The sequence below is a fragment of the Euleptes europaea genome, chromosome 13 (genome assembly GCF_029931775.1).
Source record: "Euleptes europaea isolate rEulEur1 chromosome 13, rEulEur1.hap1, whole genome shotgun sequence".
Lineage (NCBI taxonomy): Eukaryota > Metazoa > Chordata > Lepidosauria > Squamata > Sphaerodactylidae > Euleptes > Euleptes europaea.
The window spans coordinates 53,635,730-53,662,510 of NC_079324.1; the positions used below are offsets into that span (position 1 = coordinate 53,635,730).

Here is a 26,781-nt window from a genome sequence, read left to right on the forward strand (position 1 = left end):
AAGATTCTTCTTATTTATGTATGTTAACACCCTATAGTGGAGGGAAAAAATATCAAAAAGAAGGGAAATAAAACAAATCCGAGGAAACTGTATGGTGCTGAGAGAAAATTCTGGCAATAGGGATGATATTCAAGAGCTTGAAATGAATATGTTTAATACTCTTATTTTATTTTATTTTTAACCTGGCAATTTTGTTTCTGCAACTGCATCTCTCAGAGTTTTTGCAGCTTCTAATCTTTCGCAGTGTACTTGATACCCTGTCAAATAAATTCCGGGAAACAAATTATACAAGGAACAGCAAAAGGGTGGAGACCAGAAACTCTGGCCGATGCGTATGGTGATTCACTGTGTCCTTTATTTAAACTCCTACGGACTTGTTAAAATATGCGGCTGCAATAAACTGACAAAATTGTTTATGCTTATAGGTTTCCTTCCATTATGCAGCAGTGGAGATGACAATTTACCATCACCAAATATCCCATTAAGTTCTCCCTGGGTAGCTAATTACCTGTAAATGAACCTCCACTCGTTGTTTTCATGGTTAGCTTGTCATTCTTTTGTCTACCCTCTTGGCTGATTGGCTGTAGGGCAAGGAAGCCTGTCTGGAAATGTTCGGCGAAGCTACGCCTGAATTTGGATGTTGCGTTGCCATTGGTTTTTAAACCATGGCTTGGGATTTATACACACAGGCACACCATGTTTTAAGTGTCAAATCATCTGCTCTTTCTCTTGTGTCTCTGTGCAGGTGCCCCTGGTTAACAAGAGCCGTCTCCCCAGCCATCCCTCTGTACAATGGACTTGTGTTTCTTTTTGTCCTTGCGAACTTCAGCATGGCGACATTCATGGACCCGGGAGTTTTTCCACGAGGTAAATGGGTGTGTGTGGGAAGGAAGGAAGGAAGGGATGAAAAGAAAATAGTGACCAACCAAATTCTCCCCAAGTTATCCAGAGCTCTCCTGCTCCCTCAAAGGGTGTGGCTTTTTCTCCTTTCTTGCGAGTTGGGTCTGGAAGATGCCATCTATTTCCAGAAGGTGACATCTCTCTTATTTCCTTCAGTTCCCTTCTTAAAATCTACCCATTCCACGAAGCATGATCCCTGTGCTTGGCATGGTTCCCTTCGCATAGTGCAGCTAAACTGAAGTACCTCTAATGGGAATTAATAAATATTCTTTCCCTGTTTATCTTCTGCCTTTCCTGTCCTTTTCTTTTTTCCCTGAGTTAAGTTTTAAACTGTAACCTCGTTGCAACAGAGACTCATCCTTTTGGACTCTGTAGATTAAAGGACAATTCCACCTACTCTCAGTCTTTTCATCAGTAGCTTTACTAGTATTGGGGCTGCTGTCTGATTCAACAAATCTGAGCATCCTGAACTGTAGACGATTAAACTGATTGACAGTGCAGTCCTAAACAGAGTTACTCCAGTCTAATCCCATTGAAATGAATGGACCTAGACTGGAGTTAACTCTCTTTAGGATTGTACTGTAAATCTTCATGAATATTCTTATGAGGTATGAGGAAACATCAGGTTATTTAGGAAAACAGAGCCATGTTTTCGTTTTTAGGAGATCTTGACATGTGGTGCCATCCTCCAAGAAGAGGCATTTCCCCTCTCACAAAAGAAGGAATGCCTTTTCCAGATCTCAGTTGCCATCTACAGTTTTTCTAAGTTCTACAATGAAAAATAATTTAAAAACTGCTAGCTGATGTTTAGGGGCCCTTTTTAGTCAATCAAAATGTTATTGGTTGAGCATTTCAACTGATGAACTGACTAAAAGTAGCAGTCCTAATTAACAGCAGTAATAATAATGATTAATCCGTCTATTTACGGGCTTGCTTTTGGCCACTGTTTAGCTGTCTTATATAAGGATGAATTCCTAACACAAACCATATTTCTGTATTCTTCATTGTTTATTTCATGCGGACAGTGACTAAGACTTCTGACAGCTCTGTGTACGTTTGAACATGTGCAACGTTGCCAGTTTTGATCACATTTGATGGGCAGCTGGTAGGGGCAAACATTCTATGCAGCATTTAAAACCGTTTTCTGTTTTATTTCATCCTCCGGCACATTTCCAGAAACATCTCTCCTAGCCTTGGGCAGCTCTCCCTTGTGGATTTTCTTATCTGCGTCGGAGAGTGCTGTACTTGGCTATTAATATGATACATGCCAGTTTTCTTCTTTTTCAACTTAAAAAGGAAAAAAAAAACACCAATATGTCACACAGGCTTCCTGAGAGTTCATGTACAATGAAACAAATTGGACCAGGAGCAGAAGCTTTATATATAGGAACTAACACTAGATGTGGGGAGAGCAGACCCTTGGTAAAATTGGGTATTCTGTTGAACCTTAGAACATACACATGAATTTGCCATATACTGAATCAGACCATCGGTCCATCCAGGTCAGTATCATCTACTCAGACTGGCAGCAACTCTCTAGGTTCTCAGGTGGAGGTATTTCACATCACCTACTGTGTGGGTAAGGTGCCATCAAGTCACAGCCGACTTATGGCAACCCAGTAGGGTTTTCAAGGCTAGAAACTAAAAGAGGTGGTTTTCCATTGCCTTCCTCTGCATAGTCATCCTGGACTTCCTTGGTGGTCTCCCATCCAAGTACTAACTAGGGCCGACCCTGCTTAGCTGTTGAAATCTGATGGGATCTAGCCTGGGCCATCCAGGTCAGGGCCATCACCTACTACCTGATGGTTTCAACTGGAGATGCCTGGGATTAAACCTGGGACCTTCTCCATGCCAAGCAGATGCTCTTCCACTGAGCCATGGCCCCTCTCCTAAGAAATACGAACACATCTGAAGCTGCCTTATAATGAATCAGACCATCGGTCCATGAAGGTTAGTACCGTCTACTCAGATTGGCAATGGCTCCCCAGGCAGAGGACTTTCACACCACCTACTGCCTGGTCCTTTTTAACTGGAGATGCCTGGGATTGAACCTGGGACCTTCTGCATGCAAAGCAGAGGTTCTTCCATTGAGCCACAGCCCCTCCCTTGAAATCCATAAAGCTAGAGAGGTGGGATGAACCTTCCCCCTATCCACCCCTTGTAGTTGTTTTTGCCCCAGCGGGTCTCCAAGACCCCTGCCAGTAAAGCAGTTCCCCTCACCCTCCCACCCATCCATTCCCCACCATAAATGAACAGTCCAGTCTCTCTTGCCTGTGCTTTATAGGACATTGGCAGAGGATGGAACTGGGTCATGCCGCGTTGCTCCTTTGCTGGTTCACTTCGCTGTCAATAATCTGTCCTGGTGTTGTTGTTTTTTTGTTGTTGTTTCTGTGCTCTCTTGAGCAGCAGATGAAGATGAGGATAAAGATGACGACTTCCGAGCTCCGCTGTACAAGAACGTGGAGATCAAAGGGATCCAAGTACGGATGAAATGGTGTGCCACTTGCCACTTCTATCGCCCTCCCCGCTGCTCGCATTGCAGCGTCTGTGACAACTGTGTGGAGGTAAGAATGTGCACCCCCCACACAAACACCACCTCTTTTGATCATTATGGCCAGTGCCAGTTGGTGCAGCTACTTGGATTGGATGTGGTCCAAGTCCCTGTCCATATTTAGATGGGTGAATAGCCTAGTATTCATTGGTCTTTTATGCATGGGTTGGATCTCCCTGCTTGGACCTGGGTTCATCGCACATTAAAGTAACCCGGGTTGGGGAAAACTATGCATTGGCTTGAATGATCAGGGATGAAACTGTGTGCTAATGGAACCATGAATACAGAAAAACAGTCTCCCAAGCTCAAATCAAGTCCCACCCCTTTAAATACTGCTCTGTAATTGGCTTACTTCACAGTGCTCCCCGTGAGAGAAGATTTCCTTCTCCCCAAACCCAACTGCTGCATAAAAAAGCCTTTTAAGAACAAAAAATTGAGGTACCTGAAAGAAGCGGGGGGGAGGGGGGGAGAAATCCAAGCCTCATTTTAAAAAAGCCTTTCTTTTGCTCAGAAAGAGCTCCGAGTAGCAGGAAGCAGGAAGCACTTGAATCCCTGCCTCTTTACCCACTACTTTGTGATTGGCTGTGAGAGAAGCCAATCTACTCCCCCCCCCCCTGTTTAACCATCAGCATGCTGCTTTGAGGAGGGGGTTGGAAAAGGGTGGGGTGTGAAAGCTCAACCTGAGAACGGAGTATGCATGCTCTGTGACTCCGGAATGATCCAGGATGAACGGTTTAATTAGGGCCAGAAGAGAAATGGGAAAAACCGGGTTCGTTTTGCGTCGAACAGCGTTGAGCTTCCAAGGAATTAAATATCGTGCATACTGAAAAATTTGATCCTGGCTGAAACGGGGAAAAAAGGAGGTTAAAGCAACCATGCATAAAACACCATAGAAAAGTAGAAACATAGAGCTGGACAGGACCCCCAAGGGTCATCTAGTCCAACCCCTGCACAATGCAGAAAATTCACAGCTACCCCTACACACTTCCCCAGTGATCCCTACTGTCTGCCCAGAGGAAGGCAAAAAATCTCCAGGATCCCTGGGCCAATCTGCTTGGCTCTCGCAGCTCTTTCTTACATGCCCAGGGTAATGCTGATTGCTACTTTGGGGAAAGGAAGGTACACATCTTGCCATCCCTGACTAGCTATAAAAGCCAGCATTGCCACATTATTAAGCTATATCCCTGATTGGTTCCAACAGGATGACCTTGCGACATTATTAAACTATATCCCTGATTGGCTACAACAGACAGGCTTGCCACATTATTAAGCTATGATTGCCTACAGGCACAGCCGTTAATATCTCTTGAGTCAATAAACTGTGTCCTCAAACACTTCATTGCTTCATTGATTTCTTTCATTGTGTGTGTGTGTGTGTGTGAATATCCGCTGTACCTTTTGCATTTCCACCTAGACACTTGGTCACAATGAAGTACTTACTATTGCGTTCCCATTTAGAGGCTGTCAGTACGCCAAGGGCTGTTATTCAGCTCTTTCATTCGCATTGTGGTTCTAAATTTTCACAATTACGCTGTAAAGCGCAGCTCTGTTGTTGCCAGACAATAGTAAACAATCAAGCCTGATTTAGGGGCCAATTCACACAACTGTTCTATATATAACACAAGCCTAGCCTAAACCCCGCCATGCATTCGATGACAAACAGGTTGTATTTAATTTGGCTCTGAGAATTTGTGGGATCTGGAGGGGGGGAGTCCACGTGCATTGATTCACCTGTCTGTCAGGTCAAGCATGTTCAGTTGCCATCCCAGTGGCAGGGGATGGGAGGTAGGGTTGCCAGATCCAGGTTGGGAAACTCCTGGAGATTTAGTGATGGAGCCCGGGGAAGGCCAGGACCTCAGTGGGATACAATGCCACAGAGTCCACCTTCCAAAATGACCATTTTCTCCAGGAGAACTGATCTCTGTAGTCTGGAGATTAGCTGTAATTCCGGGGGATCCCCAGCTCCCACCTGGAGGCTGGAATCCCTACAAGCATAGTGAGGTTGGGTGACCTTTATTAGGGAATAACATTTTTCCTACACTCTTCGATCTGCAAGTCAAACCGGCCCTGAGAGGTAGAGTCTAAACGACAAGCCCTGCGGGGCGATTAGGAGCCGTTTGTGCTGTTGACACGCTGATTAAGCCCCTAGCGGCAAAAACTTGCAGAACAATTCAGAAGGTGTTCCCATTTTCCTTTCTGGCTGAGAAGACTTCTTCAGAAGCTATACTTAATTTCTTTTTAGCCTTATGGGCAAAAAGAATGAAACTGTAATTGATGCACTACTTGAAAACTGTGAAACATTGATATGTGCAATTAAGAAAAAATAACTTTTTGATGTATATTGACAGAATTTTTATGTTTGTATTGTCTATACTATTTGTTTTGTTGCACTTTGGGTGGTAATTCACATTTGTCACATTGTCAATTAGCATTATCTATTTAATATAGTTTTTGTACTTGAAATATATAGAGAGCCTTGTGCTGTTTTTTCTTGCTAACCGCTTAGCTGTAGCATAGGTGTATTTTTCCTTCCAACCTCCAGGTAGGGGCTGGAGATCTGGAATTACAACTGATCTCCAGACTACATAAATTGCTTATTTATTTGTTTGTTTAAAACATTTACTGCACTTCTCATGGAGAAAATGGCTGCTTAAGAGGGTCAGCTCTATCGCATTATACCCTACCCAGGTCCCTCCCCTCCCTAAACCCTGCTCTCCCAGGCTCCACCCTCAAATCTCCAGGTATTTCCGAACCCAGGGTTGGCAACCCTATCTTACACTGATGGTCTTGCCGCTTTAAACACATATGTTAGCTTGTCTTGTAATTTGTCTTTCCCCCCCTGTTCTACACTCCCAGACGAACCACATTATTTTCTTTTACTAGGAATATTTGCTGTTAGATTCGAGTGATGTTATCATCTTATTGTTATCCACTGACTGAATGACTGAAAAGTTTTGATCATACATGTAATACGCCTTGAGTGCCAGTGAGAGCTGTGGACTATAACTGAATATAACAACAACGACAGCAATAAAGAACTTCTGACACAAATTACCCCTCTATTTCCTGACAGCGTAGTGCAGTGGTTAAGAGCGGTGGTTTGGAGTGGTGGACTCTGATCTGGAGAACTGGGTTTGATTCCCCACTCCCCCACGTGAGCGGTGGACGCTAACCTGGTGAACTAGATTTGTTTCCCAACTCCTACGCATGAAGCCAGCTGGGTGACCTTGGGCTAGTCACACTCTCAGCCCCACCTACCTCACAGGGTATCTGTTGTGGGGAGGGGAAGGGAAGGTGATTGCAAGCCGGTTTGGTTCTGCCTTAAGTGGTAGAGAAAGTTGGCATATAAAAAACCAATTATTCATCTTCTTTATATATGGACAAATGGCAGTGTGGATAAGTAAACATGGAACAACCACCCTTCCCATCTGGCCCTAAGCGTACATCTGGATTTGTATTATTTCGCTTGGTTGTAATCACATGGCTTTGGGGGGGGGTTGGATTGTACTTTGTACCTCTGCTAACTGCAGTCTCTATCTGAAGTCGGGGAAAAGACAGTGGCTCACCATGCACAGAGGGTTTTTATGAACTGCGGAGCAGTTGATTGCGTCTCCCCCACTCCACCTGTGCGCACCACAGCCAGACCAAAAAGGAATTCCCTTGCCATTTCCCTTTTTCAATAAAAGGCCTAAAGAATGAGGTTTCACTCCCAAAGTTTCCAGAGCTGCACATAACTACTTTTGTTCTTGGAACAGTTGTGTTTTGCCGATTGCCTCGTTATTTTTTATGATTCAAGAGGGAAGAGATAAAGTGCTGGGGGTTTTTTTTGTTCACAAAACATTCCAACGCGTATAGTGTTTTTACAACAAAAAATGAAGAAAAGGAAACATTTTGCGATTGCTGGGAGGTAGTGATTTAAGGAGAAAAAAACAGTCGTTGGGCTGAGCAGAATTGTGAGCTACGCTCGATACGACCAAAGCAGTTTTAGAAATTATGTGCTCTCGAGGACTCTTTTTGTTTTCGATATATGATTTAGGAAATCCTGAACATGTGTTAGCAATTCTTACAGGGGTATGGATATGACTAAAGGTTTAGCTTCTGACAAATTCTGTGTATGGTGTTCGTAAGGGAGGGGACTCCAACCAGGAACTCTGCCAATGGGAGCCATGGTACTTAGTAGGGTTGCCAACCTCCAGATACTAGCTGGAGATCTCCTGCTATTACAGCTGATCTCCAGACAATAGAGAACAGTTCGTCGTTTGACGGAGTTTAGAATTTATTTTATTGCCATAGCAAAGGTGGTGGATATAAAATGGATGAGCGTTAAGTTAGAGAAAATGTAACTTATTTGGTATGTTTATATGCTGTTCTCCGCATTAAGATCCCAAGAAAATCGACACAAACAGATAAAATTAGTGATTTTTCTAGGGCAGAAAATCAGATTGGGGAAGGATTAAGGAGTCACTGTGTTGAATTTAAAACCGATAACTGGAAGCCAGAGATAGACCCATTATTGCTTCAAAGGCTTTACCAGTCACTGTTTCATATTTTTACGCTTTTCTTCAAAACGCTTGAGATCTAGAAACTTAGCTTACTTTCCAAATAATCTCCAGAGCTGAGATGCTCAGACCAATGCCCATTTCACCAACTAGTTTGTTTTGGTTCTTACCCTTGCTTACATATTGGGTATAACTTTTGGATCACGTTGCTTCTTTTGGATGTTAACACTTTTGTCTCATTCTCTCCTCTCTTTACAAGGATTTTGACCATCACTGCCCTTGGGTTAATAACTGCATAGGACGGAGGAACTACCGATATTTTTTCCTTTTCTTGCTGTCCTTAAGCGCCCACATGGTTGGAGTGTTCACTTTTGGGCTCATCTTCGTTTTAAACCACGCGGAAAAACTGGGGGCGGTACACACTGCCATCACGTATCCTTCTTTCGGCACGTGGGATGTTCACAGCTGCACTAGAAGTACTGGGCTGCATTGGGATTGTGTAAGCTTAGTTGCTTTCCTTCAGTATTATTCTGTTACCCGCTCTGAAGCCCTTGCTCTCTGGCCTATGGCAAGTTCTCTCTCTGAGGTGGCTTGTCTCACACCATCCCACAAATGTAGGTCTTCTTTGTAGGGCCAAACCAGACCCGCTGTGAAACACCCGTGGATCATGTCTTCCGTGGATTTTTAAAAATGCTTATTTGCAGCCCCAGAAAGCTACTTTGAAGAACGCTGAGGGAAGAAGGTGTTTATTTCCTTTCAAGAGGCCCTTTTAGCTTTGTAGTGCCATGTTCAGCAGCTTTACACCCTTCTAAGTGCATTGAGCACTGACCTGAATGGCCCAGGCTAGTCAGATGTCATCAGATCTTAGAAACTAAGCAGGGTTGGCCCTGGTTAGTATTGGATTGGGTCATTACTCAGAGGACGGCAATGGCAAATCACCTCTGAACACCTCTTGCCTTGAACATTTTGAGGGGTCGCCACAAGTCGGCTGCAACTTGACGACACTTCCCGTTCAAATTGGTGGGATGTCACTCTGTTTAGGATTGCTTTTTAATTTGCAGAAGAGAGATGGGAGGAAGGGGTCAAATGCTCTCTTTCCCTTAGCAATTCTCCCTCCCCATATTTTAAATTGCAAACAGCAGCAGGGCTCCAGATCAAATTGGGGCAAGGAGGATTAACCATTTCCTCTGTGTCTTTTTCTGCATTTGCAACACTTCTTCATCCCTGGGGCTTCTGTTTGCCTTGTGTGTGAGTGTGTGTGTGTAAAGTGTCATCAAATTGCAGCTGATTTATGGCAATCCTATAGGGTTTTCAAGGCAAGAGACATTCAGAGATAGTTTGCCATTGTCTGCTTCTGCCTAGCAACCCTGGGCTGCTTTGGTGGTCTCCCATCCAAATACTAACCAGGGCCGACCCTGCTTAGCTTCCCAGAACTGATGAGATCAGGTTAGCCTGGACCATTCAGGTCAGTGCAGGGACAGAAATATATAAGCACCTGGACTCTGCAGGTGTGTGGGGTAGAGATGGCATACTGTGAGAGAGTTAATCTCAGTGCCTCCGGCAGTCCTGATCCAAACTCTTCCTCCACACCTCCCCAGCAGTTATTTGCAGTTTACAGAACGGCAGGGGGAAAATCCATGAATCTCCTGTTGCTACTTCTCATTAAACTCTGAGATGGCAGATGGGAGCTCACATGGCCGCGTGATGTTCTGCCATATGAAAAGAAAAGAGAGAACTTGCCCCTGAAAAATGCATCTGTAGAGGCGATGGAGAAAGTTCTTCCTCAAAGCCCTCTGCAGAGGATGTGGCTACCTAATCAGCGGCTACCATTTCAGTGTAGGTGAGGCCCTCAGCCAAATGCCTTCTGCCAGTCCCCGAGCACACCAACACCACCTTGTTCTCCTCCACTCCAGTTGTCCCTACCTCATTCAGGCAGAGGCAGGAAGCAGGTGGTTGGCTGCTTGCAGGGGTGGATTAGCCATTAAGCAAAATAAGCAGGTGCTTAGGGCACTTAGGGAAGGGGGGCGCCATAGAAATTTTCCATTGCTGGATTCACCATGGACAGTATGGTGCAAAACTGCAAATGGTGCAGCTGAACCAGGGTCCACAAAAAGGGCCCCCCACAATAAATGAAAAAAATTACATGCATACAAAGACTAAAAAAACAACAACCAGCATCAAAAATTTTTACTCTTATCCTTAAAAAAACACACACATAAGGATGAAGAAAAAGTGGAAACTGAGAATAATCACACTAGGCTCAATATATATACACATACATACATACATACACACACACACACACACACACACACACACACATATAAATAATTTAATATTAATTGTTGGGTTTTTTACATATATATGGGGGCACCAAAATCTTTTAAGTGCTTAGGGCCTCAAAAGGTCTTAATCTGGCCCTGGCTGCTTGTTATCACCATCACTTGCCTGGCAAGGGGCCAGTGATGGTGGCTAAGAGCAGCTGACGTCACCACCAGACAGTCGCTAAGGAAGGGGCAGCAATTGCTGTTCTTCCTCCAAGTTCTCGTCACTTCTCCCTTGTTTGAACGGGACTGGAGGTGTCCTAATTGCCCTGGGATGGGCCAGTCCTGCCAATGTCACAAAGCACCGGCAGCGTAAGCAGTGGTGGATGCTGCTGCTGTGTCGTGGTGAGTCAGGGATTGATGGTGGACCTCCCAAGGCTCCAGGCCTTGACAGCAGCCATAGGATGCCAACCCCTGATGCCAGCCTTGTATGGTGGATGCATGATGGTGGATCTGGGAATGCACATCAAACCACAACATTAGGGTTGCCATATACCTGTGTCCCTAACCTAAGCTGTGTCCCAGGGGTCCTGGGACCCTATCTCTTGCTAGATGCCTTGGACCAGAAGAACCTGGACCTGCTGAGGGTGGGTAATCTCCCATCCCCAGTGGGCGTTGACTGCCGGCATGCCAGTAACCAACAGGAAAACTTTTTTAATGTCATCAGCAGCGGTATGATATCAATTCCAGAAAAAAGGAAGAGATGCCATGCCTCTCTAGGAATCGCCAGAAAATGTCCACACACACACACACACACATGTGCCCCCTGGTTGCTGGGCCTCCTACTCTACGTTAAGGTGACATGCTTGTGTGGTTGGTGTCGGGCACCGACACCATAAAAATATAGTCTGTATGAAGGTCTACCATGAACATGGACTCCTACTGTTATTGTTAACCATTTCTGTAAAATTCTAGAGCTTCCCGGTTTAGCACAGTTCATCGTTTTCACCGAAACTGAAAAGGTTAGGTTTCTCCAGATCTCCTTCTGAAAGGCTCTGACATGCTTTCCATTCTCTTCCAGTCATTTCTGTCCTAATTTAAATGCTAGACTTTCCTTAACATTGGGGACACAGTATGGCTGTCATGTGTGTGGCTGGGTTGTTTTTTATTCCGGTCATCGGCCTCACAGGCTTCCATATTGTTCTTGTGGCCCGTGGACGCACAACCAACGAACAGGTAAGGAGGTAATTTATATGTTTAAGCATTGGGGACGTGACTCCATGTTAGAGCACATGCTTTTCGTGCAGAAAGCTCCAGGCTCAGTTTCTAATATCACTAGTCAAAAGGTCTTGGTTAGCAAGTGTTGGGGAAGACTTTTATCTAACCTGCCAATCAGAATACTGTAAGATGGCCCAGTGGGCCGACAGTATAAGGCAACTTCATGTATCTTCGTCTCTTTATGTTCTCTGCAGAGATTTGGGGTATGAGCGTAAGAGAGACAATTATACCCTTTTGGAGAAGGTCAGAGACAGGATGAAATGTTTCATTCAGGTTCTTAAAGGTTTAACACTGTTTCCCTCCCAATCTACCCCTATCTGAAATGCTAGAAAAATTCCTGTTCTACAATCCACTGTCACTTCCATGTTCAGTGGCTTTAAGCCTCTGAATACCAGTTGCTGGAAGGCAAACAGCTGGGAAGGGCTATTGGAAGAGGGGCTGTGGCTCAGTGGTAAAGCATCTGCTAGGCATGCAGAAGGTCCCAGGTTCAATCACCGGCATATACAGTTAAAGGGACTAGGTGAATAGGTGATGTGAAAGACCTCTGCCTGAGACCCTGGACAGCCACTGCCGGTCTGATTGGCCAATACTGACTTTGATGGACCAGCTTCATGTGTGTTCATGTGCTTTCATGCCGCACTTGAGGGCTTCCTTAGGAACATCTGGTTGGCCACTGTTGGAAAGTGGATACTGGAGAAGATGGACCTTTTGATTTTATCTGGCGGGGCTCTTTTTATGATACTGAAAACAAGAGATCAGCAGGCATTCTGTAGATGTCCTAATGGAAGCTTTTCTTACCTTTTCAAAGTCGTATGGTTATTGTAATTGCAGGTGACAGGTAAATTCCGTGGAGGAGTGAACCCTTTCACTCGAGGATGCTGCGGTAACGTGGAACATGTTCTCTGCAGTCCTCTGGCACCCAGGTAAACTTGGAGGAGAGGAATATAAAAGCTAGTTATTAACCTAAGCTGTGTCCCAGGGGTCCTGGGACCCTATTGCTTGGCAGATGCCTTGGACCTGAAGAACCTGGGTTCAAATCCATTGTTTGCTGCTAACATGTTGCTTGCTTCACATATTAATTTGCAACATCATAACCGCTGAAGAACTGGTTTCATATGGCCACAGCCCCACCTCAAAGTGGGAAGGTGGTAATCCCAAAGTTTGGCTGGATTGGATAGCTGGTTTCTGTACTAGTATCAGATAGGCAGGTAGGGATGCCAGCCTCCAGGTGGGACCTGGGGTTCCTCCAGAATTACAGCTCATTTCCAGACTACAGAGATCAGTTCCACTGGAGAAAATAGATGCTTTGGAGGGTGGACCTGGCAACCCTATGACAGGCTGATGTAAGTACTAATTAAGCCCCATTAGGGAGAAAGGACAGGTACCTGTTTTGTCTAAAGCTGCCAGGAAAGGGGGAGGGTTTTTCAATTTAGGAAAGAGTGGGGGGGAGTTAACTTCTCCTCCCCCAGTGCTATGGCTCAAAACATATTCCTCTCTTGTCCCCCCTGCAGGGAGAAAGGTTTTGTCTCCTCTCTTTCTTTGCTGTGTCTCGCTTTATCGACTTCAAAGAGTTCTCCTGGAATTACTACTGATCTCCAGACCGCAGAGACCAGCTTTCCTGGAGGAAATGGTGGAGGGTAGACTCCATGGTGGTACTAGGGTTGCCAACCTCCAGGTCCTAGCTGGAGATCTCCTGCTATTACAACTGATCTCCAGCCAATAGCTATCAGTTCACCTGGAGAAAATGGCCCCTCTGGCAACTGAAGTCTATGGCATTGAAGTCCCTCCCCTCCCCAAGCCCCACCCTCCTCAGGCTCTGCACCGAAAACTTCCCACCCATGGTGAAGAGGGACCTGGCAAACCTACGTAGGACATCCTCACTGGGGATGTAGCTCAGTGGTAGAGCGCATGCTTTACATGTATGAGGCCCTGGGTTCAATCCCCAGCATCTCCACTTTTGGGGAGGGGCTGTGGCTCCGTGGCAGAGCATCTGCTTGGCATGCAGAAGGTCCTAGGTTCAATCCCCAACATCTCTAGTTAAAGCGACTAGGCAAAGAGGTGATGTGAAAGATCTCTACCTGAGACCCTGGAGAGCTGCGGCCAATCTGAGTAGACGATACTGACTTTGATGGAACAAGGGTCTGATTCAGTATAAGGCAGCTTCATGTGTTCATGTGACCTTCCTCCCCAACCCACACTCTGCCCTTCCCACACGGTCCCCCGCACCCAGATCTTCAGGAATTTCCCAAGACAGTTGGCAACCCTAGTTGTGCTGCTTTTCTAGTGGCAGAGAGTTTTTAATATCAGGGTGTATTCCATGATCCTCTGTGGCCTTCCACCTGCAAGTCGAAATGTTACGGTCCAGCCTACCACTTCAGCATTTTTCCTCTTCCTTCCCACCTCATTCTGCCATGTGTGTAAATCAGCCCAAGCTCTCATGTACTCAAATACATTTCCTCCCCGTCCCCTTTTAATTGATTTTGCTGGCTAGGAATTGCTTATCTGATGAAATTCAGTATCCAGGCAGATCCATATCAGCTGTGATCTTTGCAGCAATTATTCTTCTGGTCTCAAAGATTCTCCCTCTCCTGTGACACCAGTCTGCCTTTCCACAAGATTCTATCCACTGTCAGAACAAAATTAACGTCCCTGAAGTTCTTTGCTCCTTAGCATTATAATGGGTGGAAGGCAGTGGTGGTTTTCAATCTCCTTGACAGTTTTCAGTATTATGAAATAGGTACGATTTCCCACTTGGCAAAAAAAAAAGAAAAAAAAGTGTATGTGATATGGAATAGATTCTTTTTAAAAATGTACTCTCACTGATATACTCAGAATCTGCACAGAGTGGCTGAGATGCAAAGTCTGTTTCACACTGAATCCACTCACCACAGTGAGTTGCCATTTCACGCACACTCTGACCTGTTGGTAACAAATGTGCTTGCAAGAGGGGCTGCTAGATGTGGTCAGCTGCAGGATAAAAAGGTAAAGGTCCTCTGTGCAAGCACCGGGTCATTCCTGACCCATGGGGTGACGTCACATCCCGACATTTACTAGGCAGACTTTGTTTTATGGGGTGGTTTGCCAGTGCCTTCCCCAGTCATCTTCCCTTTACCCCCAGCAAGCTGGGTACTCATTTTACTGACCTCGGAAGGATGGAAGGCTGAGTCAACCTTGAGCCGGCTACCTGAAACCGACTTCCGTCGGGATTGAACTCTGGTTGTGAGCAGAGTTTGGACTGCAGTACTGCAGCTTACCACTCTGTGCCACGGGGCTACAACTGCAAAATGCTAACACATTTTACCTGCAGCTGGACCTGCTTCCAGTGAGGTTGATTTGCATCAATGGCTATTAGCCATGATGGCTAACTGCAGCTTTCTCCTTCAGAGGCGGGTGGGCAGGGGACCTTCATGCCTTTCTTGATGGCTTCCTAGAAGCATTAGAATGGCCATCTCCAGAAAATGCTGCTCCTGGGTAATAGAGGACTCTGAGGAATGACCTGGGAGGGTCTGTGGTGGAAAGGAGGAATCGGTAGGAATTGTCAGGGCAGTCTGGATCCAGTTCTCTCATTCAAAATCTCAGTGTAACAGAAATGACCATTTCGAAATGCTTCTTCCAGCTATGCAAACAAAATGCAGGTTGGATTTTTTCTTCTTGCCTGTTTGCCAAGAGTATTTTGCTTGTTTTTTTAAGAAGAAATGTTTAAATAATTCCTAAGGTACATTGTTGACCCAAAGAAGAAGCAGCCCGTAAGTGTGAAACCACCTTTTCTGAGACCAGATTTAACAGAGCGGCAGATTACGGTCAAGATAAGTGACAACGGCATTCAAGCCAACCTCAACCGGAGCAAGGTAGGGCATTTTTGATGTTTTGGGCACCTGACTCCTCCTTGCTTGGCCTCCAAGGCATTCAAAACTTCCAGACCTGGGAAGAAGGGGCCAGAGAATACCCTAGCCAGCCTCTGATATTCCAAAACCATCAACTGAACAACATCTCAGGCAGAGGTGGTGGGGGATATTATATTGGGGGAGGGGGAAGAAAAAGATAATGGATTGGTTCCAGCCAACTTTTCAGCCAACTGGTGAAAATGGGAGACAAGGTTTCCCTTTGACCACCAAAAAGGCTATACTGGTGATCATGGGACCTGCAGTGAGTTGAGAGTTGTTATAAGGAATTAGGTGAGTGAAAAAGCTGGTTGGATACAACCAATGAGATGTTTTAAGTCACTTTGAGGACCCAAAAGCAGGCTATCAATTTAATAAACAAATAACTGCCCATTCCATTTAGGATTTTTTCTTAATTGTAAGCTGTTCTTTTGCCACTCTTTTAGATTGAGGTGTTTTTTTTTAACTCAGTGATGATTTGCTATGTTTTAAATTTACGATTGGAATCTGTCTCCAAAGCCCTCGGGGCTGAAAAACAGGACATAGCTGAGTGGGATCTGACCCACTTTTCTACTCAATATCTCCAGATCCCCCTCCACTCTGTGGGGCTTTTCCCCATGCCGGTCCCGTGATCCTTGGAATAGCCTTTGGGTGATAAAAAGGTGTCCCTCTGGCCTCATTTGTTGATGAAAAGCTGGTAGGTTCCAGCAAATTGTTTTAAACAAATCAATACATGACTTAACATCCACTTTGTAGTCTGCAAGACGCTTGCTCTGTAAGAGCCTCAATACATTTTAGGATTCTTCTGCTGTAAATAACATGTGGATTGTAGTCCAGGACAGAAAACACATTTTTGAAACAGAAGATAGTTTCTAGTTTTGGAAGATGAGTGGAACAAATCTGTTTCTGGAGGAAAACAAGAATTGTGCTTAAGTCAAGCCTCTTTGAACAGAACTACATGTTACTGGTGGGGTAACTTTTAAAGAGAATGCAGCCTCTGAGGCTGAGATTTAAAGGGGGAGACCGGCATGCGGGAGAGAGGCAATTTAACTCTTTCCTCTTGTGCTGTTTTCCCACTGAAAATTACCATTCCACTTGCTTGGGAATGGTGATTTTCAGTGGAAAAGACAGCAAGAGGGGAAAGAGTTAATCCTCCCCTCTTCCTGAGTGGTAGTTTTCTGTTAAAAAGATATAAAGAGGCATGCATAATCAAGAGGTATGCAAAAAAGCATAGTTGCATCCTTATTTTAAAATTCTTTGGATGAGGACTTCTAGTTGGAATCTGATACCTGCAGGAGCTGGGGGGGGGTGGCCCTCGAAAAAGGCCTAAGCTCCACCCATCTAAAGGATGGAGGGAAACAGAGGCAGCCTGCTTCCTCCTCACCTTACGAGGGTGGGCCAGACATTGCCCCTCTGCCACTGGGCTGGGCCAACCCAGATGGGGGGCATTGGACCACCAGGAAAAGTCCAGGTGACTATAACAGCCAGGGTATCTGGACCAACGTTTGGATCTTTAAGGGTGCCTATTCCGCATTACAATTATTTAGTACATCGCTCATTCAGTACATATTAGAATTCCCCTCTCCGCACATTGAGCAAGCCTGGGAAAGTGTAGGGAAGTTAAAAAAATGTAACCGCCCTGGTTGTAAGTACAATAAAGGGGATTGGAATATGCCAAGGAAACCATTAATATGCATTAATTCTCAATGCATTAATATTAATAATATTTATTGCATTAATTACATTTTAACACAATATTAATACAGACTTACTGCGTTAAACATTAATGTTTCAAGATTTAAAAAGTGGAGTCCCCCCCCACACACACACACAGAGACACACACACACTTTCCAAGGCTTGCTGGAGTGAAGCATAGAGCAGAGACTCAGATATGTATTACAGTGCAATCCTAAACAGAGAACTCGGTTACTAGACCTCTGAGTTATGGAGATATAGAATCATAGAGTTGGAAGGGGCCATACAGGCCATCTAGTCCAACCCCCTGCTTAATGCAGGATCAGTCTAGACCAGGGGTTCTCAACAAGGGGGGAATTCCCCCCCAGGGGGAAATTTTAGGGTTCCGTGAGTGGGGGGAATTGGGACCACTATTCAGCAAAGTGTGTTGTCGATTATATACAATCTGTAAAATTGTAGGGTTTTTTTTTTTTAGTTAGACTATTTTGGGAAGGGGGAATGATATTCTGAACAATGGTGAAAGGGGGGAATGGAGCAAAAAAGGTTGAGAACCACTGGTCTAGAGCATCCCTGACAAGTGTTTGTCCAGCTTAAAGACTGCCAGTGAGGGGGAGCTCACCACCTCCCTAGGTAGCTGATTCCACTGTCAAACAACTCTTACTGTAAAAAAAGTTTTCCTAATATCCAGCCGTTGATATAGTTGAAATAGTTGAAAATAGTTGAAAAGAGATCAAGAAGCTCTAGTATTCAGGGATGTACGGAGCAATCCCATGAATCAGATTAAGAAGTCAGCTGATAAGGATGTCCGCGGGTAAATTGTGCGCATGGCTAAATATTTTCAGATGCATCCCTGCTGGGAAGTAATTCCATAATATTATTCCGTGGATGCACAATGAGAAGTCAGAACCTCAATTTGAAGGGGTTTGCTTGACTTTTGAGCTCTGCTGCCTTATAGTAGATGTGCAATGCCCTCTGGACCTTGAGAGGATATTAATTTCCTTTTTTTTTGTTATTTTTTCAGTCTAAAATTAGCTTGGAAGGGCTGGAAGACAAAAACCTGGATATCCAACCACCTCTACCACCCAAAGGAGATTCCAGCAAATACAGTGAATTGGGGAGCAGCGAAGGTATTGGGGCTTTACTTTTGAAGCCAGAGAAAATACTGGTGAGGATTCTCCGTTTTGCATTTGTTGCCCCTGTTAAGGCAAAGGCTTGGAGCATCCGCATGAGGATTTTCTACACAGTTGCCACCGTTAGCTGCCATTTTCCCTGCATTTCTTCCCTGCCATGCTGCCGAAGGGCTTTATAAAAATCACTGAATGGTATATTATTACAGTACCCTAGCAATTACCAGCATGGTGTAGTGTTTAGAGTGTTGGCCTAGGATCTTGGAGACCAGATTCAAATCCCCACTCTGCCATGGAAGCTTGCTGGGGTGACCTTGGGCCAGTCACACACACTTTCGGCCTAACCTACCTTGCAGGGTCGTTGTGAGGATAAAATGGAGAAGTGGAGAATGTTGTAAACTGCTTTGACTCCCCATTGGGGAGAACAGTGATATGAATGAAGCAAATACCTGCTCACTGATTGGCCAAGCGCTGAGCTCATCCTGGACAGGTGCATCATAGCCATGCATACTTGCTTTGGCCTTAAACACAGATATTCTTATGTCTCCGGGCTTTGAAATCTCTTACTGTGGCCATGCTGAGTGCACATCCTCCCCGTTCTGGAGAAAGTGAAACCCAACACCATTTCTTCCCTATAGCAAGGAGATGATCCCCCATGGTAGGGGCTGTGGCTCAGTGGTAGAGCATCTGCTTGATATGCAGAAAGTCCCAGGTTCAATTCCCGGCATCTCCAGCTAAAGGGACTAGGCAAGTAGGTGATGAGAAAGACCTCTGCCTGAGACGCTGGAGAGCAGCTGCATGTCTGAGTAGACAATACTGACTTTGATGGACCAAGGGTCTGACTCTGTATAAGGCAGCTTCATGTGTTCATGTGGTAGGCATTTCGTGGTGGCACATCCATATGCATCCATTTCAGTTCATCTTGAAAATGGACATGCGTGTTTTCTTTTCTTTCTTTCCCTAGAGAGCAGCCTTTCGCCCAAACTGATCAGCCCTCCCACACCAGCAATGTACAAGTATCGCCCAGCTTTCAGCAACAATCCTAAAGTACACTATCATGGAGCATCTGAACAGGTGAGACTATTTAAAGTGGTTAAGAAAGGTATCTCCCATAAGAACATAAGAAAAGCCATGCTGGATCAGACCAAGGCCCATCAAGTCCAGCAGTCTGTTCACACAGTGGCCAACCAAGTACCTCTAGGAAGCCCACAAACAAGACGACTGTAGCAGCAGCATCTTGCCTGTGTTCCACAGCACCTAATATAAAAGGCATGTTCCTCTGATCCTGGAGAGAATAGGTATGCATCATGACTAGTATCCATTTTGACTAGTAGCCATGGATACTCCTCTCCTCCATGAATATGTCCACTCCCCTCTTAAAGCCTTCCAAGTTGGCAGCCATCACCACATCCTGAGACAGGGAGTCTCACAATTTAACTATGTCCCAAATGACATGGTCTTGCGGCATCTTTTGCAGCTAACAAGTTTTTTATTCCAGCGTAAACTGCCATGAGCTTCAACCCATTCATCAGATGCATGTCATTGACCCTCAAAAGGCAGACATATATAAACACCCACATTTATGGAGGAAAAATAAAGTTGTAAATTTGACTGGTTATGAATCAGAGTGGATTTAAGTGGTAATTACTAGCTTGAGAGAAACTGGATTTCGTGTCCTCAAGATGACTTTCTGTATGAAAATACTGTGGGTAGCTTGTTAGAACCAGTTATTCATGTAACCACAGTCTATTCATTTTGACAAGCTTTTGATAGCCAAACTGGTAAATTTCAATACCTGGGCCATATTGTAAGTAAGAGTGGATTAATTGGTAGATCTGTCTCTCATGCTTTAAAAAAAATGACATCATTTATTGTTTGGATGTTCTTAGCACTTTGCTCTATTGCTTTAATTAGTTTGTAAACAGCCTTGAATTGTAACGGAAGCAAGGCTATAAATACTTTCAGCATAATCCTTGAGATGTGTCAAAGATTTCTCCTTGGTTCTACTCAGGGATTAATTCCCAGGAATTACATGGCTAATCGATTCAAACATAACTTCCTTCTTCTCACTCTCATACTTTAATGATGTGGCTAACAAAGGGAGCTCTGGCTCATGAAAGCTTATTCCATGATAAATCTGTTTAGAGTTTAAGGTGCCAGAAGACCCTGTGTTGATCTGGTTACAACAGAGTGACATAGCTACCTCTCTGGAGTTTAGAGATCCCAGTACTTACCATTTATATAGTGTGTGGCTAGCTTTTAGGAGCAGGAATTCAATACATACCATACTACAAAAAACTTCTGTGAAAGATCATCACACATAAACCAGAAGTTCTTGCTCTTGGAAGAATATGAAATAGTGCATAAAACCCTTCTCGTATGTTGCCCTGCTCATAAGAGTAGATTATGAAATATTGCATAAAACATGAAATATGAAAATATGAAATGTTGCATAAAAATACTCATATATTGCCCTGCTCATACGAATAGATTACATAGTTGAGACATTATGCTTGTACACTGGTTGCTAGAAATAAGATATAAATCATCCTTACCTGTTATTAAAAATTTTAATTGTGCAGTTTAATTCGGTAAAACAATTGTTTAATGAAACACATGGCTTTACATAACCTTCATAATAAAATATATTGTAATGTGTAATCAAAAGGTTTTACTCCATTTATGCCTCTCGTTCTGTGAGTATGACATGGGTACAATCTCAAGCATCTCAGTGAGGGTTACTGTTAAGGGTCTAGAACCTCATAAGTGTCCACTGACCTTCTTACAGGTAAGTTCTCCTTTTGGGATGAAAGCCCTCCATGAAATTTCAGGTGTGTCCGGAGGCACACGGTTTGGATATGTGACCACTATCATGTTTAGTTTGCCTTTTATTTCTGATTGGCTGGAGGATCTTTTTTCTTCCATGGAGTAATACATATGTCTTGGATCCAATACCTTGTTTCCACTCATGCTTCCTTAATTCATAATGGAGGCAGTTCTCTGCTGTGGAGCAGGCATTCTCTGTGTGCTAGGCTTTTACCATCAATGCTAGGCATATACCATCAATGTCCTTCAATGAGCTGAAAAATGCCTGGGACCTAAGTAATACATACTCCACAGTGGAGGGCCACCTCCACAACAGACAAAGGAAAAGCACGTGGAAGCCTTATATGGGATCCAAACCTAAGCCTTCGATGATTGCCCTTTTAACTTTGAAAACGGGGGCAGACACCCATCAAGAAATCCCGCTTCAAGAGGTTGCTTTTTTTAGTTGGACTCTTCCCCGTAACGGCTCATCCATCTTGTCGCCCGACTGAGAGCTTTTGAAAGGCAGACTCGCAGTGTGCTATTACTGAGCCGAGCGGCCCGCAGCTGAAAAGATTACCTCGAGAGCTTCACCTTATTACCTGACAAATGGCTTCAGTGCTCCTCTCGTTCAAAATATTATACTTTTATACATGCTTCAGTTGGTATCGTACCGTCTGGGGAACTGGGTGGATGGAAGAGAATGCTGGCATAAAAAAGGGCTCTGTGTAACCTTTTAAGTTGCCAGTTAGGATCAGGAGTGCAGTACATATCGAGAAGGGGCTTCGGCCTTCTTGCCTGCACAGTTTTCACACCCCGAAGCAGTCCCAGGATAATGCTATTGGGTCTCTTGGGGAAACCCATGGATATCCCAGAGAACGCATGGGTTTCTCCAAATACTGCCCATTGGGACTGTTTCAGGTTGAGAAAATGGTGCAGGAGTGAAGGCTGAAGCCCCCTATCTGTGTACACTGTGGTTCTGCTCTTAATTAAATTCTGGACAGACAAGAATTGAGAGCCCACAGCTCAAGTGTGAATGTGATACATCTGACACAGGGAGGGGACCCAGATCCAACTTGTATACCACATTCCATAATGGAATGGAGCTTTGGGGGGCCCCGATTTGTGAGCATTCAGTGTGTGCATGCAATAATGTCCCTTTCAGGGTAAACCTGGAAGCACTGAGGTTGCTGTAGCGCATCCCTAAACAAAACTATGGAGTTTTTGGAGAAATGCGCTAGACGCTAGAGCATCTCCATCAAACCCAAATGTTATGGGGGCACTCTAGCATATTCCTCCAAAAACTCTATGGTTTCCATAGAGGGTTTTTTTGAGGGATTCGCTAGAGCATCCCTATGGCTTCCAGGTTTACCTTGGAAGGGACATTATTGTGCCACACCACGCAGCATGCTTGTGGGGATTGTCTCCCCCTTTGGCTAGCCTGTTTCCCCCACTGGCCAGCTGAGGGGCAGCAGGCAGGCCTGTTAATTGGCGGGAGCTGGGTATGTTTAGCCTGAAGAGGAGAACACTGAGAGGGGATATGATCACCATCTTAAAGTACCTGAAGGGCTGTCATATAGAGGATGGTGCTGAGTTGTTTTCTGTTGCTCCAGAAGGTTGGACCAGAACAAATGGGTTGAAATTAAATCAAAAGAGTTTTCATCTAGACATTAGGAAGAATTTTCTAACAGGTAGAGTGGTTCCTCAGTGGAACAGGCTTCCTCGGGAGGTGGGCACCTTGGCCATCTTCTGAGCATGGGGTCACTGGGGCTGTGTGGGGGAGGCAGTTTTGAATGTCCTGCATTGTGCAGGGGGTTGGACTAGATGACCCTGGTGGTCCCTTCCACGTTTCTATGACCTGGCAACTCTAATGTTGACTGTAAAGAAAAGGGGGAAATGGGCCCATTTAGCAAAGAGAAGTTCAAAGAGTATCACAGCCTGGATTCTACCTCCCTTACTCTGGCCCTGCTGCCTTATCTCTCTGTTATATACCTCTTTTTCAGATCTCTATACAGGATGGTCATAAGCAAGCAGTCGTCATGGAGGAGAATGACGGCAGCCTTGATTACCAGTCAGAACCGAGCATCGATATCCCCAGCTATCGGAAGAGTTCCCTTCACAAGACCTACCAGTCATCTCCGCTCCAAATAGACTCCTTTGCTGTCAACTCGAGGTCTTTGAGCCTAAAATCTGCCAGCCGGCGAGGGATAGACAAAGTGCCCCTCCACCACCTGAAGTTGGAAGGGGCTGCCTCCACACCTTACAAGAGCATCTTTGCCCCCAATTCTTTGTCGAACAGGAACGGAAGTTTGTCTTACGACAGTTTGCTCAACCCTATGTCCCCTTCGGGGAGGAGGTGCGTAGCTCATTCTGCTGTGGGGTCCGTCGGGTACCACTCACCATATTTGTCTGCCAAAATGTGCCACCTGCGGGGCAGAGAGCTACAGCGCCAGCCTCCGCAGAGTTTCAGCCCCGTGCTGGGCAGCCCGGCCTCGCACCCACGCGACCCCTCGCCGGTGCGCTACGATAACCTGTCGAAAACCATCATGGCGTCCATTCAGGAGAGGAAAGAAATGGAGGAGAGGGAGAAGCTCCTCCACTCTCACCCAGACTCCGTGTATGCAGACTCGGGGGTGTACGACACCCCGAGCTCTTACAGCCTTCAGCAGGTCAGCATGCTGGCGGAAGACCCTCGCGGCATCGTCTTGAGATACGGCTCTAGAGACAATCTGATGACCGCAAGCAGTTTTAGCGCGAGGAACCCTGTCCGGCAGGCCTCGGTTACGTCCCTCTCCAGTGCAATGACCAGAACATCAAGGACTTCCACTCCTTCAATACAAGCTGACCTAGCCAATAACAATGTCCAGGCCCATCAAGCATTGCAGGGCAGGGTGAACAACGGCTCTTTCAAGTCTCCGGGCCACCAAGTCCCATCGTCCCCCAGTGGGATATCCAGGTCACCCTCATATGGCCCAAAAGCTGTCTCATTTGTTAACGCTGTGGAAATAACAGAGGCACAACCAATGGGGACTCCAAGGTATGCACAGCTTCCTTACTACTGTTGTTTTTCAACTGTGGTAGTGTTCTTCCTTTCCTCCTTTGCAGAGATATTTTTCTTCTAACATTCAGGGATTTTTTTATTTTTTTTTGCAGGGGAAGTATTATTAAATTTTGGGAAATTGAAAAGCGGCATGCAGATTAGTATCCAGCGTGGTGCGATGGTTTGGAGTGGTGGAGTCTGATCTGGAGAACCATGTTTGATTCCCCTCTCCTCCACATGAGTGGTGGAGGCTAATCTGGTGAACTGTATTTGTTTCCCCACTCCTACACTTGAAGCCAACTGGGTGACCTTGGGCTAGTCACACTCTCTCAGCCCCACCTACCTCACAGCGTGTCTGTTGTGGGGAGGGGAAGGGAAGGTGATTGTAAGCCGGTTTGAGTGGTACAGAAGGTTGGCATATAAAAACCAACTCTTCTTCTTCTTCTTCTTTTCCTCCTTCGCAGAGATATTTTTCTTCTAATGTTCAGGGATTTTATTTTTATTATTTTGCAGGGGAAGTATTATTAAATTCTGGGAAATTGAAAAGCGACATGCAGATTAGTATCCAGGGATACTGAAGTGTGAATAGTGGTGAAAAGCCATGAAAAGTAATCTATTTCTAGTCTGCTGCTGGAGAAATGCAGTTACGCAAACTCATGGTGCATGCATGCTCATTGTGCAAGGCACAACGTAAAAGCCAGTTGTCATGTGTGACAATCCATGTGCTGATTGCTATAGGGTCAAAATGGCAGCTGGATCAGTCTGGCAAGGTGGGCGTTGGAGGGAGACAAGGGGATAGAACAGTATCCATTACACAGTGGACAGTAGTCCCAAAGCTACATTATTAGTATCACATTTTACCACAGAGAGGAGAAATTCTGTATTAACCCACAAGCTGAACTTCCAGTAAACACCGATAACCACCATTCCTAATACATTTCGATGGTTACAGAATGACGTTGCTCAGTATCGTGCCTTTATCCTTGCACCCACCCTACAAGGTAGTTTAGGCTGCGAGAGGAGCCTTTTAGGCGTGGCTGTTTCTCTCGCAGTCACCCCTCCAATGACTTCGGGTCTTTGTTTTGATTATGCATGTCGTTTCTGACCGTCAGAGGTCGCCTCACTCTCCCCCTGAGTTTCCCCGCGCTTTGCCCATGTTTTCAGGGACCTGTTTTATCTCATGTTTGGAAATGCGGGCAAAATGTGGGGAAACAAAGGTGGAGAGCGAGGCAACCTCTGACCTGGAGAAAATGGCTGCTTTGGAAGGTGGACTCTATGGCATTGTACCCCATGAAAGTCCCTCCCCTCCCCAAACCCTGTCCTCAGGCTCCACCCCCAAAATCTCCAAGTATTTCCCAACCCGGAGCTGGCAACCCTACTTCACCCCGAGATAGGGTTGCCAACCTACAGGTACTAGCTGAAGATCCCCCGCTATGACAACTGATCTCCAGCTGTTAGAGATCAGTTCACCTGGAGAAAATGGCTCCACCCCCAAAACCTCCCGTTGGTGGCAAAGAGAGACCTGGCCACCCTACCCCCAGATCTCCAGGAATTTCCCCACCTGGAGTTGGCAATTTTAAGCACATTTCAGAATTTCAGCCTGGAAATGAGATCTCTGTAACCATTTTACTTGTGCTTGGGACATTCTCTGATGGCAGCCTGGCAACGCGCTTGAGAAAGATCTCCGAAATTCTTAGGTAGCTCCCAACCCACCCCTTAGCAATCACGGGACAGAGTAATGCAATCTTGTGTTTTGAGTGCCGTAACAGCTATTAACCACCAGGGTGTAGCTAACTCGTTTGCTTAATGCTAACAGGCTTTGATGAGAGAGGTGGGGGTCGCTTTGATCTCCTGTCGTTAATAATAAGGAGCGCAATGGGAATGGACCTCTATTATCCTACATGCTACAAGAAATAATGAGAAAGGCCTCTGTTTCTAACCTGCCCCGGTAAACTCTCGAGAACCCCTTAGCTAAAATTGCTGAGTGCATCATACATCTTGTGGCGAAAAGGAAATGTGCTTTTGAAACGGAGATGTTTGATTGTGAAGTTACCTTTGAAAACATTTTAGCATGTTAAAGCGATTACATTCCAGAATGTATTGTGGAACGCAATTAGATTAAGTAGCAATTTTTAAGCAATCGGGAAGGAGTGACTGGCGGGCTGGAGGAGGCGGTCCGAAATTTGAAAAATAAAACTAAGGACCTGACCTTTAAGGATGAGTAATGCAGGATGTTGCCCTGACCTGGAGGGCCCAAGTGAGACTGATCTCGTCAGATATCAGAACCTGAGCAGGGTTAGTCCTGGCCAGTACATGGATGGGAGACCACCAAGGAATACCAGGGTCGCTATTAGGGTTGCCAACCTCCAGGTACTACCTGGAGATCTCCTGCTATTACAACTGATCTCCAGCTGATAGAGATCAGTTCACCTGGAGAAAATGGCCACTTTGGCAATTGGACTCTATGGCATTGAAGTCCCTCCCTTCCCTAAACCCCACCCTACTCAGGCTCCACCCCAAAAACCTCCCAACGGTGGCGAAGAGGGACCTGGCAACCCTAGTTGCTATGCAGAGGAAGGCAATGGCAAACCATCTCTGTTACTCTCTTGCCTAGAAAACCCTACTGGGCTACCTTAAGTCAGCTGTCACTTGACAGCACTTTACGCACACCCGCAGTTAGGGTTGCCAACTCTGGGTGGGAAATACCTGGAGATTTGGGGGGATGGAGCTTGAGGAGGGT

The 26,781-nt window shown here is 45.4% G+C and overlaps 1 protein-coding gene and 1 non-coding gene across 2 annotated transcripts in view; both read left to right on the forward strand.

The window, feature by feature from the left end:
- ZDHHC8 (zinc finger DHHC-type palmitoyltransferase 8) overlaps positions 1 to 26,781 on the forward strand; it is a 125,615-nt gene that overhangs the window by 98,164 nt on the left and 670 nt on the right. Inside the window, exons 2-10 of the mRNA XM_056859382.1 lie at positions 746 to 867; positions 3,307 to 3,464; positions 8,210 to 8,382; positions 11,348 to 11,450; positions 12,324 to 12,415; positions 15,208 to 15,340; positions 18,091 to 18,196; positions 19,161 to 19,270; positions 23,005 to 24,038. Coding sequence (XP_056715360.1) covers positions 746 to 867; positions 3,307 to 3,464; positions 8,210 to 8,382; positions 11,348 to 11,450; positions 12,324 to 12,415; positions 15,208 to 15,340; positions 18,091 to 18,196; positions 19,161 to 19,270; positions 23,005 to 24,038 — 2,031 coding nt within the window. The remainder of the gene's footprint in view (positions 1 to 745; positions 868 to 3,306; positions 3,465 to 8,209; positions 8,383 to 11,347; positions 11,451 to 12,323; positions 12,416 to 15,207; positions 15,341 to 18,090; positions 18,197 to 19,160; positions 19,271 to 23,004; positions 24,039 to 26,781) is intronic.
- On the forward strand, positions 13,375 to 13,446 carry TRNAV-UAC (transfer RNA valine (anticodon UAC)). The gene has a single exon. It is a non-coding gene; the product is annotated as a tRNA-Val (tRNA).